This window comes from Dromiciops gliroides, chromosome 1, assembly GCF_019393635.1.
Source record: "Dromiciops gliroides isolate mDroGli1 chromosome 1, mDroGli1.pri, whole genome shotgun sequence".
Taxonomy (NCBI): Eukaryota; Metazoa; Chordata; class Mammalia; order Microbiotheria; family Microbiotheriidae; genus Dromiciops; species Dromiciops gliroides.
In genome coordinates this window covers 75,764,473-75,781,506 of record NC_057861.1, presented here as the reverse complement: position 1 = coordinate 75,781,506, position 17,034 = coordinate 75,764,473, and the positions used below count along the sequence as shown (strand labels likewise).

Genomic DNA, 17,034 nt, shown 5'->3' with positions numbered 1-17,034 from the left:
GAGAGAGAGAGAGAGAGAGAGAGAGAGAGAGAGAGAGAGAGTGTGTGTGTGTGTGTGTAAGGAGGTTCTCAATAGATGCCCACGCCCGCCACCGACAGAGACATCCATGAGGACACACACACACGAGGACACACACACACGAGGACACACACACACACACACACACACACACACACACACACACACACACGGGTGGAGCCGCAGGCTGGGGGCTGCCCAATGGGAGGGGGTCCCAGGCCGCGCCGGGGGCGGGACGAAGTGGTCTAGCCAGCCCGAGGCGGACCCCGCGGGGCGGGACCTGGCGGGCGGAGCTCCGCGGCCGCTCCCAGGCTCCCGCCTCGGCCCCGCTGCAGCTGCGGCCAGAGCGTAACGAGCGGAGCCCGTAGGGGATCCAGGAAAGGGAGGGGCGGGGCCCTGTCCGTGGCCGTGGCTGTGACCGTGACTGTGAGCGAGAAGAGCCCGCCGAACCTCCGGCCTGGCCCGCGCCGGCCCCGGCCCCGGCCCCGGCCCCCGGCCCCGCACCGCTCCCCGGGCTGCCGCAGCCATGGCGGCCCCGGAGCCAGCGCGGCGGGGCCGGGAGCGGGAGGACGAGAGCGAGGACGAGAGTGAGATCCTGGAAGAGAGTCCGTGCGGCCGCTGGCAGAAGCGCCGAGAGCAGGTGGGGCCCGGGCCCGGGCCCCGGGGGGCTGGGAGCAGCCGCGCGCCTGGGGACCCAGCCGGACCCAGTCCCGGCTTGGCGCGAGCTCTAGGACCGAGGGGACTCGGAGTCTTGGGAAGGGGCTTCCCGGAAGGCAGGTGGGAGGGGCCTGTGGGCTCGCTGGGACCCTGGGGGCTCGTGGGCCCTGGGCTGTGAGCGAGGAGCTCCGGGGAAGGGAGACACTAGGACCCCGGGGGCACGTGAGCCTCGAGCCGAGGAGAGGGAGCTGTGGATTGGGGGTGTTACTAGGACCGGAGGGATTCGTGGGCGGGGAACTTAGAGCCCTGGGGGGAAAGGAAACTGGGACTCCTGGGGCTGGGTGGGAGGGGTCCGGGGCTCTCCCTGGGCTATGGGTTTATGGGTCAGTAGGAACTAGGGTTAGCTGGCACCGAGGGCGGGGTCGTGGGGTAGGAGAGAAGCTATCTGCTATTTGCTGTGCCTTTGGGGCGGGGGTTTAAAGTGTTATCTGATGGGAGGGGGACCGTCTGCTGAAGCCTGCTGCTGTGGGGCTGCCCGGTGGGGCCCCGAGGGGCTCCTGTGGATGGGGAGCGAGGCTTCTGCCTGCTTTGGCTCAGTGCCCAGGACCTGATCCCTCAGTCCCATATCAGCTCCTACTCTGCCCCACCTCCCTTCCCCCAGCCCGTAGGGCCCCTACTTTTTTGCCTGGCTGTTTAGACCTGGGGGAGAGAGGGGACAGACAGACGAGTTCTCCTAACAGAATACGGGGAGGGGGGGGGGCAGACACCTTTTTTTCAGCATGTCCAAGGAGGAATTGCGCAGTACCATAGTGGGCTGGGGGTGATGAAGCTCAGCAAGGCCCCTAGTTTTTGCTTGACTCCTTTTAGAGCAAAGGGAGAGAGGGGACAGACATCTCCCAGTGAAGGGAGGAAAGAGGGGGCAGCCCGAAGTCTCCATTCCCCACCCCCATGCAGTGTGTACAAAGAGGAAGGGCCACAGTACCATGGGGGGGGGCGGGGTCTGGATCTGGCACAGACTGGAGAATTGGGGGTCTGGATCTGGCACAGGCTGGAGAATTGGGGGTCTGGATCTGTCACAGGCTGGGGGTTGGGGGGTCCTTATCTGTCACAGGCTGGAGAATTGGGGGTCTGGATCTGTCACAGGCTGGGGGATTGGGGGGCATATAGACAGCAGGCATTCCTGTTGGAATAATGCTCCTCCCCTGCTGTTTTCCAAGTCCCTGGGCTCTAGGGAAGCTGGTGGTTTTGGGGAGACATGGTGAAGGGAAGATGGGTACACCCTGGGGCCTCAGGGGAAGCCACCTTTCCGAGGGCATTCTAGGTGAAAGGCAGGGTCTTCTATCTAGACTGTATTCGGACCCCTGTTCCTTGGTTACTTCAGCCTTCTGTTTTGGATCAGGCGACAGCTCTGTTCCCTCCTCTCCCCTCCCCTTCCCTTCTGAGTCTGGGCTAGAGATGAGAGGCGCCTTTGTGTGACCCAAGGGGGCCAGGGAAGGGAAGGGGGTGGGGTGGGGCTGGCATGGGCCTGTGTCTTTGCCCAGCTTGTCCAACTCCCTTCCCCTTGGCCCTGATCCCTGACTTGCCTGGCCCCCTTCATTAACCACACCTCACTGTGCCCAGTTTGAGCCCCTAACCTGCCAGGGCCCTGCCTGGTACACTCCTGGCTTCTGGTACCATGAATGATCCCACTCCCTCCTCAGGTCAACCAGGGCAACATGCCAGGGATCCAGAGCACTTTCCTAGCCATGGATACAGAGGAAGGGGTGGAGGTTGTGTGGAATGAGCTGCACTTCACGGACAGGAAGGCCTTCAAGGCCCATGAGGTGAGCCCCTCCCCCCCCCCGCCCCCATTCATCGTTTAGTGTCTCCTGTCCTCATCTGGGCTTCATCTCCCCCTCCACCCTCTGGTCCCCCAGGAGAAGATCCAGACCATGTTTGAACAGCTGGTGCTTGTGGACCATCCTAACATAGTCAAACTGCATAAGTACTGGCTGGACACACCAGAATCCAAGGCCCGGGTGAGCCCAACATCCTGCCCAGGACAGAGCCTTCCTCTTGACCTGTTCCAGGCTGAACCCTGTCTCAGAGCCCCTGGGTGGGGAGGGGCAAGGCTAGGGAGCCAGCCTCGACTGCCACCTAACCTCCTACTGCTGCCCCTCCTCACTGAGCTCTTCCCATGTTTGGGTCCCAAGCCCCAGGGGAATGTGAGGAGAGTGCCCAGAGCTGAAACCTGGTCTCGCCCATCTAGGTGATCTTCATCACTGAGTACGTCTCCTCAGGCAGCCTCAAGCAGTTTTTGAAGAAGACCAAAAAGAACCATAAGGCCATGAACGCCCGGGTATGGGGGCTCTGGGGAGGGGGCTGTTTGTTGGGGTTGGTATTGGCGCTGGGCTCAGAGGGTTTTCACTTCATCCCTGAAGACCCTCTGGTGCTTAGTGCCTGGTGGAGAACAAGCCCCCTGTTTCCCTGAAGCAGCCAGGGCCTAAGCCCTCTTTTCCTCTGCCCCCAGGCCTGGAAACGCTGGTGTACCCAGATTCTATCTGCTCTCAGGTGAGTTGGCCCTGACCCTGGCCCCCAGCCCTCTCCCTTTGGATGTTCCTCACACTACTACCTATCCCCAGCTCACCCTTCTAGTCCACCTACCCCCTTGGCATTTAGTCCCCCATCTACTCCCTCTGTTCTCTCCTTTCCCCTAGTCTCTAATTCCCTCTCTGACAAATACAAGCTGTGTGACTGTGGGCAAGTCACTTGAACTACCAGTGCTCCAAAAGACTCTGCAATAACATGTTTCAGAAGTCGCCAGTCTGCATTGATGCAGTTTCTGCACTGAGTTCTTCAGTCATAGATTTGGAACCCCACCCCTGAAACACACATGCACACGCGCATACATACACACCTATACACACCAACACACACACACACACACACACACACACACACACAGCCCCTCTAATACCACATCTCCAAGCCTCTGGCTCTTTCTGACCCTGAGCCCTGGCTTGTGTCCCCTCAGCTTTCTTCACTCGTGCAACCCTCCCATCATTCATGGCAACTTGACCAGTGACACCATCTTCATCCAGCACAATGGCCTCATCAAGATTGGTTCTGGTGAGGCTGGACTTGGGGGGCCAGGGAAGGGGAGGAGGGAAAGCCTCCCTTTTTGCTGGCACTGCTGCTCCCCACTGCCCATTCACATGTTTCTCTTTCTTTCTCCTTCAGTCTGGCACAGGGTATTCTCCAATGGTGAGTTTGCGGCCAGGGTGGGTGGGGGCAGATGGGGGTAGATCAAGTGCCTTTCTGGGGGAAAGTCCTTTGGGGCCACCTCAGTCTCTCCATCTGTTCCCTCCAGCAATCCCAGATGATCTCCGTAGCCCTATACGTATTGAGCGAGAGGAACAACGAAACTTGCATTTTTTCCCCCCAGAGTACGGCCGTGAGTGACCACTGGGACCCCTGGGGTTGTCATCTTTCAGGCCTCCTCTTTCCTTACAGTTCTCCATACCCCTTCCATTGTTCACTTCCCCCTAACCCTTTAGTACCTGCACCATCTTTCTTGACCCCTGACCCTGTGATACCTTCTCCCTGAACTTTGACCCCGTGGTATACATCCCTCCTTCCCCACCCTTGCTTCCTCGATTTCAGAGGTTGCTGACGGGACAGCTGTGGACATCTTTTCGTTCGGAATGTGTGCACTGGAGGTATTGGCTCCCCTCCCCCTGGTCTCCCCAGCATGGCCCTTTTGCTCACATCCTACCCTGCCCATGCCCTTCCCTTCCAACATGCTCTTTCCAACCCTCCCTAGGATCCTCCACCCTAAGCAGAGTCCCCTGGTCATTTCTGCCTCTTAAACTCCCACACCTGCCCTCTTGTCCTGCTTCCTGCCCCTGCTTCTCCCACTTCTCCCTCTTATACTGTTCTTGCTCGGGCTCTGCCCCTGGTCTCCTCCCCTTCTCAGATGGCTGTGCTAGAGATCCAGTCCAACGGGGACACCCGGGTGACTGAAGAGGCCATTGCCCGTGCCCGACACTCACTGAGTGACCCCAATATGCGGGTAAGAGCCTACGTCCCCTCCCAGTTCCTCCTTAGCATTAGTTGTCGGGAATCATAGATTTAGGAAGGAACCTTAAGGGATATCTGGTCCAACCCTCTCATTTTTCAGATAAAGAAACTATGTCCCAGAGATTTATGTGACGTGCTCAAGGTCACACAAGTAGTAAGGGAGGCAGTCAGGATTTGAATGCAGGCCCTCAGATTCCACTGTGACATACTCTTCTCTCTGACCTGGCAACACTTTGGCTTCTCTTTTCTGCCCAACCACCAGGTCACATGTACAGCCTCTCTGGAGTGTTCATATGATTTATTATCTGCTGAAACATTGATACATACACTTATGTTCCTGCTTTTGGTGACATTGCCCTGTCTGTCTGATCACTTCAGTGGTCAAAGGGAGCCCTGTCTGTTGCCTAGCCTTATTTTTGTTTTGGGGGGAGGAGGCTTGAAGGCAATTGATGTTGTGACTTGCCCAGGGTCACACAGCTAGTGTCTGAAGCTGAATTTGACTCAGGTCAAATAGAGGCTGGTGCTCTATCTATTGCACCACTTAGCTGTCCCTTGCCTCGCCTTATTTAAGAACATCACAGCCCAAGAATTTCCCATAATGGCCATTCCCTCCCAGACTGACTCCCTGGTTCTTCCCTTCAGTCTCTGACAAGACACGTTAACTCCTGTCAATCTGGAGAGGTGCCTTCTTATACCTGGACCCTAGGCTTTCCCTGTGAGCCTCAGGTTTTGTTCTTAGTGTGAAATTGGTTTCTTCATCCCCCTTTGGGGTCTCTTTCCCAAATCTAAATGCTGAAAAACTGTTATTTCCCACCTGGGCTCCGAGATTATTCATTCCTCTACTTTCAGGCCACCAATATGCATCTTGTAGATATATTCCATTCCCTAGAGTTTTCTCTCTCTTTTCCCCTTGATTTGAGCTTACACCTTGCTCTCTCCCTACTTCCTGCCACTTTGGTCCTAGCTTGCCTCTCTAAAAGTCCTTTTCCACTTCTTAAAGTTGGCTGTGACTCATCAGGGTGGTCAGTCTTCACCTCTTGTTCTGGGGAGCCATCCAGACGCAATCTGCCCAGAATCCATAGGCCAGATCATGGCTTCCATTGTGGTCCATTTTCTTTTCCCTTGGCCAGCTCTTAGATAGGGAAATGAATGATCCCTTCTGGTGTTCCCAGGTACTTAACAACTCACAGCATGTTGGGGTTTACAAAGTATTCCCCTCACAACAACCTTATCAGGGCCAGAGTGCAAATGTTACTCTCCTTGTTTTTTGATGTGGTGCAAAGGTTAAGTACCTTGTCACAGTCCCACAGCTATTAATGTCAGAGCTGGGATTGGAACCCAGGTTTCCTGATTCCTTAGTCCGGTGTCTTTTCCTCTAGGTTACATTGATTGAGATTTATGGCTCTACCTATTTCCCTAGGTATGAACTGATGACCTCATTATCCCAAGTGACTTTTTGTACATTCCTTGAGAGTGACTCACTAAGCCCCTGTTATGGTACAAGCCTGAATACTGACACGTCGCATGGTCTTAAGGAGCTTAAGACCCTGAGATCTTTTCTAGATGAATTGTACTGTCTGACCATATAGCTTCCTTATATCTGTCAAGATGATTTTTTTCAACCCAGATGTAGAACTTTAGATTTATATCCATCAAATCTCATATTTTTTATGTTCAACTCCTTTTTCTTTTAAGATCTTAAGCGTGTGATTCTGCGTTGGCTGGCCCTATTGGTCTTCCATTTTTGGCAAATTGTTAACAACAAAGGGTCAAGGAGGGGTCCCTGAGGCACTCCTCCGAATTGGCATCCAGTCAAACAATATACATTCCTAAGTACCTGATGCTGTGCTCCAGGATAGCAATACAAAGACAAAAAAATGAAATTGTCTCTGCCCTCAAAGAGGGCAACCCCATTCTGTTGGCCCAAGTATTTCCCATGATGGCCATTCCCTCCCAGACTGACTCTATGGTTCTTCCCTGCAGTCTCTGCCAATCTGGAGATGTGCCTGCTTTTACCTGGACCCAGGCTTTCCCTGGGGGCCTCAGGTTTTATTCTTGGTGTGAAGCTGGCTCCTTTATCCCTTTTTTGAGGGAGATGATATGTGCATGTATAAGCATATCTAATATATTTATACAGTTTAATTTAGGATGTCACAGCCAGTCCAAAGATCCAGAGATAGAAAAGAATATCACCTGAGAGGAACAGCAAGGATGACAGTTGGGTTGAACCACAAAGAGTAATGTGTAAGAAGCACAGGGAGGGAGGTTGGAACTAGGTTGTGAAGGGTTTTAGATGTCAAATGGAAGAGCTTAATCCTTGATTCTAGAGGTAATAGGGAGCCACTGGATTTATTGCCATGGTCCAATCAGTGCTTTTAGAATATCGATATGGCAGCTGTGTATGGATTAGAAAGGGGAAACACTTGAAGCAAGGAGACCAGTCGGGAGGCTATGGTAGTTGTATAAGTGAGAATCAATGAGGGCCTGATTTAGGTGATGCAGCCTTTTGAGGAGAGAGAAAGGAATGGATGTAGGCAGTGCTGGGCGGGTAGACTTGACAAGACTTAGCACCTTATTGGATACTGTGTGTGTGTGTGTGTGTGTGTGTGTGTGTGTGTGTGTGTGTGTGTGTGTTGTTGTTGTTGTTCCAGAAGCCAATGCCTTTTGTCCATGGGTCTCTAGGATTACCTCATGAATGAGATGGGAGGTGCTTACCTGTGAGCCAAGTAGTAAGAACCCACAGAGCACTCACTTAAAGCTGGAACCTCCCTCACTTTCCCATTTCTCTCCAGCCTTTTTATAAACAAAGCACTGTCTTCACGACAGCCCCACAAAGGAAGACTATACAGGTACTAGTACTATTTTATCGAGAAGGGAACAGATTCAGATAGGGGAAGTAATTTGCCCTTGGCCACATGGTAAGTATTAGTGCTGGAATTCGGACCCAAGTCTCCTAATTGTACATGGAACACCCTCTGTTGGGACCCTGTTGCCTCCAGCACCTTATCACCCATTTCTATCAAGCTTTATTACCTATTAAACCCATTGAGGCATGGAATGTAGGTGTTGTGTTATTATAGGGAAGGAAACCGAGGCTCCAAGTGACAGTGATGATAACCATGGCTGCCACCTAGAGAGGCTACAAAGCTCTTTGCATACCGTTCACTTGAGCCTCTCTCACCATCAGGGTGAGGTAGTTACTACAGGTACTGTTCTCATTATTTTACACATGAGAAGACTGAGGCTCAACTTGTCTGTGTCAGAAGTGGGTTGGTCTTCCTGTCTCTCATCCCATGATGTTTCTCCCACTCCCCATTCCCCACCCCACCCCCCAGGTTCCATAATTGTTCAGACCTGGGCTTCTGACTCCATATCATAGGCTCTTTCCTCTATGCTCCAGGGATATATAGTTGGGGAAAGTTATAGAAGAACAGGTCTTACAAAGTCTCTGATAATAATAGTAATAGCTAACAGGTGGATAGCGCTTTAAGCTTTGTAAAGTATTTTACATACATTATTTTTGTTCAACTCTCACCTTAAGTGCGGGAGTTAGGTATTTTTATCTCAGTATTTCAGATGAGGGAACAGGCTGAATGGTTAAGTGACTGGCTCAGGGTCACACAGTGTCAGAAGCAGTATTCAAACTCAGGTCTTCCTGACTCTGATTCCAACACTGACCACTCCACCACCTGTTGAACTCATGGAATAGTGAAGGGAGTTTGGTCTAGTCTCTGAACTTCCTAGATTCTCCTTGTGAGAGAGGGAGTGGGAGCAGCCCAGTCTCTGTAGCCACCTGACTGGATCTGTACTCGAAGGAGGGCCCCATCCTCAGTTCCTCCTACCTTTTGCTCATGAACAAATACCCAGGAGAGAAAGGCAGGTGCTCATTGATGCCAACATTGGGGCTTTGGGGAAAACAAGTTTCACCTCTATCTCAGGAGACCAGACTGTGTTTCCCTCTCTTTGCCTTCCCAATTCATTCAAGTCCTCCTAGTGTCTCACCATTCCTGTCCAGTCCACCCTTCAGTCCTCCACTTCTCACGTCCCTGTGCCCTCACAGGAGTTTATCCTGTCGTGCCTTGTCTTGGACCCAGCCTCCCGACCTTCTGCGCACAACCTCCTCTTTCACCGAGTGCTCTTTGAAGTTCACTCACTGAAGCTCTTGGCAGCTCATTGTTTCATCCAGCACCAATGTGAGTGACCTGGTGCATGGGGAAATTCCCAGTACTCTTGGGAATGACTAGGGATGGGAGGCATCCATCGTGGGTGGGTGGAGTAAGGTGGGAAGAGGGGATATATATGTGAATGTCTGGGGGGGGGGGATGAGAGAGGGTATGGGGTAGTCCAACACCTATGAGAGTGAAGGGGACCTAGGTGGTGGGTTTTGGTACCTAGCCTCTAAGTGAAAGAGTGACTGAAGGTAGGGAAGGTATTTGGTTGGCACATGTGAGTTGGCGGGGAGCACTGACAACTTGTGTGAGTGACCATGTGAGCCTCTTCAGATCTGATGCCAGAAAATGTGGTAGAGGAGAAGACTAAGGTGATTGACCTCAATATGGTAATGGCTGAGATTCACCGGGCTGGCCGGCCAGGGGTTCAGTGGCGGTAAGTGTTCTTCCCCTCCTTCTTCATCTCTGCTTTCTTCTGGACCCCGGGTTCTGACTACCCTGAGTGGGGTGGGGGGAAGTTGAGGTCTGTTCTTGTCTTTGAGGCCGCCTTCATCTTTCTGCGAGTGTATGGCCTTTTTCCCTACCCATCTCCCCCTTCCCCCAGGTACTCCGAGGTCTCATTCTTGGAGCTGGACAAGTTCCTGGAAGATGTCAGGTAAGTAGGTGGCTCGCTGGTCCTTTTGAGGGGGCTGGGGAGAGGTTGGAGAGGTTAGTGAGTCCATTGTCATTGTTTGCCCTTTCCCTGGCTCCCCAGGAATGGGATCTATCCACTCATGAACTTTGCTGCTTCCCGGCCCCTGGGGCTTCCCCGGGTACTGGCTCCTCCCCCTGAGGATGCCCGAAAAGCCAAGACCCCCACCCCAGAGCCTTTTGATGTGGAGACCAGGAAGGTGAGCTTGGGAGGGATCCCAAAACCTCAGAAATGAGGGGATCTCAGAGGTATCTAGTCCATCCCCTACCCCTTAGGAGAACCCCCTTGACCAATGTCTATTCTCATGACTAGGACACTTGCTATTCAGTCATTTTTCAGTTGTGTTCAACTCTTTGTGACCCCGTTTGGGATTTTCCTGGCAAAGGAACTGAAGCGGTTTGCCATTTCCTTCTCCAGCTCATTTTACAGATGAGGAAACTGAGGCAAACCGGGTGAAGTGACTTGCCCAGGGTCACACAGCTTGTTAGCGTCTTGAGCCTAGATTGAACTCAGAGAGATGAGTCTTCCTGAATCCAGGCCTGATACTCCATGCCCTATGGCGCCACCTAGCTGCCCAAGAGTACTAGGAGTTGGGGTTGAAAGTTTGCAAGCCCTTTCCTTCCAACCACCTCTACCTGACAATCATCAACGATTGTTTGAGGACCTCTAGTGAAGAGGAATCCACTGGGAGGGGACGGGGAGGAGGGGTGGAAAAGACAGCGACTTTTCTACTTCCCCCAGGTTGTGCAAATGCAGTGCAACATGGAGATGAATGAGGACAGAGCTCAGTGGCATGTAAGTGGCATCCAAGGGAGCACCCTTTGGCGCACTCCTGGTGCTGGCTCCTGCTCAGGGATCACACCAGTGTTGTCCTGGGTTGTGTGTCCCGAGCTGACTCTTTATCCCTTCTTTCAGCTCACTCTGCTCCTTGTCCTGGAAGACAAGTTACACCGACAACTGAGCTATGATCTCCTGCCAAGTAGGCACTTTGCCCCTGCCCTTCTCGTGCCCTTGTCTATTCCTTTCCTTGCCCCTGCTCCTCTCCTCTTTCCCTCCCAGCCCAGGCTTGGCTGTGCATTCTTTGGCTCTGCTCCTGCCCCATCCCAGCTTAGCTATGGGTTCCCTGGATCAGTGAGGGCACTTTGTCTCCCTGCCCTTCTTTCTGCCTGGTGTGCCCAGGGAGGTGGCTCTGGGGAGAATCTGGCAAGGTGGGAAGGGGTCTTACTCTGTTTTCTGATCTCTGCAGCCGACAGTTCCAAGGATCTAGCCACAGAGCTGGTTCATTATGGCTTCATTCATGAGGTGAGGGGAGTGGGGAGGAGCCTGCACAGGACCCCAGAACAGTTGGGGTGTGTGTGGAAAGGGATTTAGGGAATGGGGTTTTTTTTGGGGGGGGGGCCGGTGAAGAAACTTCTTCTCCTATCTTCTTCCCCATGAATGTTCCTCATCCCATTTCCCCCAGGATGATTGTGAAAAACTGGCTGCCTTTCTGGAGAGCACCTTCCACAAATATCGTTCAGCCCCACCCTGACCTGGGCCCTGTTTTCTACCTGCTGGGCCCCTTCTTCCTGTAGCCTGGGAAGCATTCCCCAAATATTACCCAGGAGTGCAAGGACACAGGAAATTCACATCCTGTCCCAGCCCAGGGCCACAATTTGCTGCTCCCTCTGAAAGGGACTTGGGGATGGGGATGGGGATGGGGATGGGGGATGTGGGGTTATGCTGCTGGAATTGCCTAAAAGCCTGATGATGTTAGGCTGAGGCATGTATGGGAGTCCCTGGAGGACGTGGGGAGGGGGGTGTGCCTGATGTTTCCTCCTTGGTGAAAGACTTGGCAGGAGTTAGACTCCCTCTGTCCCCCACCCCCCTCCCAAAGAATTTCAGCCAACCAAGTTCTTGTTCCCTCCCCCCACCCCTCAACGCACACATCTCTTTGGGACCAACACTTCCTCCTCCCTCAAGAACCTGTTTCCTCTCCAGGCTTCTGTGTGACAGACTTGGGATCTTGGGATGCCTCTGGCCCTGTCATTTTATCCATCTCTGAGGGTTTGAGCCAATCCTGGGGGATGAGGGGGCTTGTCCTTTTCCCTGACAAACCAATGGTGTCCTTTTCCTCCCCCTTTTCTCTCATTCACAAGGGGGTGTCCTGTGTATTGTTCATGGGACGACGAATAAACAACGTACCTGCACGGATCCTGAGGCCTGCCATTCTTCTGGGGGATCGGATGGAGGGTCAGCAGAGGGAGGGAGACCGGGGAGCTGGACACGAGGGTCAGTTCCAAGCAGGTGATGGAGCGCAGTGTAATTGAGGTTGGATCTGAGATTCAGCCTCCCTGGGTGTTGAGCTCAGCTTTGCCACATGCCTGTCTCCTGGATCAAGTCACCCAACCTCTGGGCCTGTTACCTCATGAACCAATGGCAAATGCCCATTCATGCCTTCTGCACCTCAAAGGCTGCTTTGTAAGGCATTTAAACGCGTATATACCGGAGGAAGAGAAGCAGTGTAGTAGGGTGGGTAGAGGTGGGAAGATCTGCTTATAGGACCTGCCTCAGTCGTACATACCCCGAGTGTGACATCAGCAAGTTGCTTAAACTTCCAGTGCCCCCATGGATTTCTGATGGATGGTAGCAGGGGCCTAGCACTCCTGTAAATACAGCTCTGGACAGAGATCAAAACTGTACAGTGTTGAGGACCTCTGGGTGCCTAGTGTACCCTGAGCTTTGCTAGGGAAGATCAGAATGAGTTAATAGGACCCTCAAGCAGAAAAGGGCCTTGAGCCTGTCTGTGAGCAAGGAGGCCTCTTCTGCAGCATCCCTGACAAGTAGGTGTGGGCTTGCAGATGTCTACTGACTGATGGGAAGCTTACTACCACCCACAGCAGCCTGTAACACTTTTAGACAAATCGGATTTTTGTTTTTGTTTTTGTTTTTTTTGGTGAGGCAATTGGGGTTAAGTGACTTGCCCAGGGTCACACAGCTAGTAAGTGTTAAGTGTCTGAGGCTGCATTTGAATTTAGGTACTCCTGACTCCAGGGCCTGTGCTCTATCCACTGCGCCACCTAGCTGCCCCTCAAATTGGATTGTTTTTAAGGCTTCCCCTTGATTAAGCTGGAATCTGACTTCTTGCAATGTGTTCTCATTGTTTATTCCTGCCCTCTGGGGCCCACCAGAGCAAGTCTGATGCCTCTTCCCCCAGAAATATCTTCAGATACTTGGAGAGCCACAGAGGAGCCCAGACCCCTCTGAATTTGCTCCTTTGGTAACGCCCTTCCTAAAGCGTGGCTCCAAGAACTGACACAGTGCTCTAGATACAGTCTGACCTGGGCTGAGCTCCAGTGAGGAATCACCTTCCTCATTCTGGTCCTACATGTAGCTGGTGGCACAGTGCATAACCTGGAGTCAGGAAGACCTGAATTCAAATCCAGCCTCAGACACTTAGTAGCTATGTGACCCTGGGCAAGTCACTTAATCTCTGCCTGTTTCATTTTCCTCAACTATAAAATAGTGAGTACCTAACTCCCAGGGTTGTTCTGAGGATCAAATAAGGTGTTTGTAAAGTGCTTTGTATGGGCGCATGACCCTTCACAAGCCCTACATAAATGCTAGCTATTGTTATTAGCTAAATCCTACCCATTGCATTTCTGACATCACATTAAGTACAGTACACAGATGCTTCTCCACATGTGAACCCTGGACTATCCTGTTTTCCTGATACCACAACTGACATACAGCCCTTGTAGTGGGAACCTCTCCAGATCTTGCCTGCCCAGAGGCTTCACAAATGTCCTGAGGTTTTCTCCCCCTCCCCCCAAGGAACATCATGGGCAGTACGAGTAAATAGCAACCTTCTATGTTAATGCTTTGTGATCTACAGAAGGCTGCACCAGACTCCTCACATCTCAAAGGGCTCCTTGTAGTGGGATAAACAGGGTTGTGCTGCTGAGTTCTAAGAGGGAAAGGGATGTGCCAGGGAGGTAGGGGGTGTGAACTTAGTCATTAACAAGCCAGTCAATGAGCATTTTTTGAGCACTTAGGATGCACTAAAGTAAATATTGAAGACAGGACTGCAAAAATGATCCCCACGTGAAGGATGAGGGAGGCAGGCTTTGAGATATACAGTTCTGAGGGGAGGCATGAAGGGAGATCAGGAAAGGCTTCTTGAAGGGAGGATTTTCCCTGAGGCTTAAAAATGTGGAAGGGTGTAAACTTCAGGTGATGCAGGACTTTAAAAGCCAGAAGGGATTTTATAGCTGATCCTTAAGGGTACTAGGGATCCTCGAGTTTATTTTGAGTAATTGTTGGAGGGTGATGCGATCACACCTATGCTTTAGAAAGGTCACAGGCAGCTGAGTGGAGGGTGGACTGGACTGGGTTTGGACTGGGGGCTGGAAGACTAGCCAGCCGGCTATTGTAATCCTTCAGGCATGAGGTGATGAGGGGCAGCACCACTGCAGAATCAGGGAGAGAAGGCAGCATACGCAGAATGCTACTTGGCATTGGATTGGATTTGCTACCAGCTAGCTACTCTACTTGGTTTAAGCTCCATCAGGCTCCTCTCAGGATAAATTCACCAGGAAATTTGTAATCATGGAGATTGCTTCAGCTTTGCCACTCACACCGCATTAACACCCTCTGTTCCTTCTGACTGATTGGAGGGTTGGAGAATAGAGCAAAAGCCCTTCTCAGCGCCTCCTCTAGGCTCCCTTGGAGCCCTGTATAGAGGGGTCAGAATACTAGCCGGCTCCCTCTCTGCTGGCCAGTGGCTCCATCATCATCTTCATGATTTACCCCAGGTACCCTCTGGCATGGCCCCTCTCACCTTTTCAGCTTAGTTTTGTGTGTTGTCTTTCTCATTTGACTGAGCTCCTTGAAGGCAGGGACTTGTTTTTTTCTACTTTGTATCTTCAGTGCTTAGCACATAGGTAGGCTCATCATCTTGTGTGTGTGTGTGTGTGTGTGTGTGTGTGTGTGTGTGTGTGTGTGTGTCTGTCTGTCTGTCTGTCTGTCTGTCTCTGCCTGGGGTGGGGGTGTCACAGAGAGAAGTTGAGGATGACAAGTTATAAGCCTGAGTGTTGAAGGATGGTGGCCCTTTACAGTTAATAGAAAAATTAGAATAGGGGAGGGCTTGGAAAGGCAACACCAGTTGTTTGGGATATTTTGAATTAAAGGTATCTATGGGACATCCAATCTGAGATATCCAACAGGCAGTTGGAGATGGGAGATGGGAGGACAGGACAGAGGTTAGGACTGGATAAATAGCTCTGAGATTATCATTGAATCTCATGGGAGCCGATAAGAACACCAAGTGAAGTAGTAATTGAAGAAAAGGGCCCAGGACAGAGCCTGGGGGGGGGGGGGGACACCTATGGTTAATGGGCTAGACCTGGATGTAGATCGGGCAAAGGAGATTGAAGAAAAAGCAGTCGGATGGATGGGAGGATGGGTGGGATTGAGGAGTGTCTCAAAACTTAAAGAGAAGAAACTATGAAAGAAATGAGGTTGATCCAACAGTCCCAGAGGCTGCAGAGCAGTCAAGAATGATGAATATTGAGAAAAGGCCATCAGATTGGTCATTTATGGCATCATTGGTAACTTTGGAGAGAGCAGTTTCAGCTGAATGATGGGTGAGGTTGGAAGCTGGACTGCAGTTAAAAGAGAGTGAGAGGAAAGGAATTAGAGGCACCAAGTTTGCTCAGAAAACATGTGGAACCAACTTTTCCGGGTAGCCAGTTAAGGAGCGCCTTTCTAATTTACCATCTACTCTGTTCACTTGGGGTTCCTTGTTACATTAGCAATTACTTGGATGAATGCCAGAGGGGGGGGATCCTTACTTATCAGATTTGTAGATAATAGGAAGTTGGGAGGGGGAGTTAACAGGGATCCTTGCATCATAGATCAAGAGCAGGGAGGAACCTCAGAGGTCACTGACTCCAACCCTCTGCTTTTACAGATGAGGAAACTGAGGCCCCGGGAGATTTAATGACTTGCCCATTTGTGTCCAAGGTGAGATTTAAATCCAGGATCTCTAACTCTAAAGTGATTTTCCTAAAGTTAAAGGCTTACACCCCCCCATACATAATAAACTCAAGTGGCTTCCCATGATCTCTAGGATCGAGTAAAAATCCTGTTTGGCGTTCAAGACCCTTCATAACCTAGCTGCGTCCACGCTTTCCAACTTTCATACACTTTGCTCCTGGGCACATTCTCTTCAATCCGGTGACACTGACCTCCTGGCTGTTCCACAAACAAGACCCTTCATCTCTCAGCTCTGGGCATGTTCTCTGGCCGTTTCTGATGCTTGCAATGCTCTTCCTAATCTCGGACGACTGACTTGCCTGGTTTCCTTTTGAGTTCAACTAAAACCCGACCTCCTACAAGCTTAAATTCCAGTGCCTTCCCTCTTTTAATTCCTATTTCTCCGGAAGAGTACATAGCTTGTTTGTACATTGTTGTTCCTTGTTGTCTTCCTAATGAGGATTGTAAACTCCTTGTAGGCAGGGATTGTCTTTTGCCTCTTTTTGCATCCTAAGTGTTCATTCAGCACCAGGCCTGGTGTACATAATAGATGCTCAATAATCAATCAGTCACGGGGCAGCTAGGTGGTGCAGTGGATAAAAGCACCCGCCCTGGATTCAGGAGGACCTGAGTCCAAATCCAACCTCAGACATGTGACACTTACTAGCTGTGGGACCCTGGGTAAGTCACTTAACCCTCATTGCCCCCCCAACAAAAAAAAGTACTATGTCATAATAATAGCTAACATTTCTATGGCCCTCACTATGTGCCCAGAGCTTTACAAATATTCTCACAGCAGCTCTGAGATGTTAGCCCCTTTTTACAGCTGACAAAACAGTCAAACAGGTTGAGTGACTTGCCCAGTGTCACAAATCCAGCTAAGTGTCTGAAGCTGAATTTGAACTCAAGTCTTCCTGGTTTCAAACCCAGCTTGAGAGGTGTAAGCAAAGCTTTAAAAAAATCTTAAATCAATCATGAATGTGAATTTAAAAATATTTTTAGGAAGCACTGTCATGAACTGAATGAACAGTAGCCTTATGCCCTTTGTTGGAGAAAAAACTTTCTGACCATTAGATTTTGTAGGGATTCTTAACCCTGGGTCCATGAATTCGGTTTTGTTTTAATTACCATAGGTAGCTTTTATTATCACAATTTAAAATTTACAAAGTTTTTTTCCCTCACAAATATTAACTCATTTTATCAGCACAACACTGGAGGAAAGGCCTATTATCTCTTTTACACATGAGTAAAGAGAGGCGGGCAGAGGTTAAGTGACTTGCCCAGGATCACACCAAAACCAGGAACTTTTTGAGGCTGGATTTGAATTCGGGTCTTGCTGATTTCAGACCCAAGGCTCTATCTACTGTACCGTTGATGTAATTGGTGTCCTTTGTAATCCTATATATAATTTAGGCATTTAAAAAA

General features: G+C 51.1%; 2 protein-coding genes across 4 annotated transcripts in view; both read left to right on the top strand.

Annotated features, from left to right (window-relative positions):
* The first annotated feature begins 306 nt into the window (after positions 1-306).
* NRBP2 (nuclear receptor binding protein 2) lies at positions 307-11,787 on the top strand. The gene is made up of 18 exons (XM_043976201.1): positions 307-658; positions 2,376-2,498; positions 2,592-2,693; positions 2,924-3,013; positions 3,185-3,225; positions 3,689-3,783; positions 3,895-3,918; positions 4,025-4,108; positions 4,318-4,373; positions 4,631-4,726; positions 8,795-8,927; positions 9,237-9,339; positions 9,508-9,558; positions 9,658-9,793; positions 10,336-10,389; positions 10,510-10,573; positions 10,841-10,896; positions 11,057-11,787. The coding sequence occupies exons 1-18, from the start codon at positions 545-547 to the stop codon at positions 11,123-11,125; spliced, it is 1,491 nt and encodes a 496-aa protein (XP_043832136.1). The 5' UTR covers positions 307-544; the 3' UTR covers positions 11,126-11,787.
* Position 11,788: 1 nt separating this feature from the next.
* The window catches only part of PUF60 (poly(U) binding splicing factor 60), a 44,762-nt gene continuing 39,516 nt past the window's right edge, over positions 11,789-17,034 (top strand). For all 3 annotated transcript variants that reach the window (XM_043976180.1, XM_043976170.1, XM_043976165.1), the window contains exons 1-2: positions 11,789-11,865; positions 15,545-15,597. The gene's annotated coding sequence lies outside the window, so the exon portion shown is untranslated. The remainder of the gene's footprint in view (positions 11,866-15,544; positions 15,598-17,034) is intronic.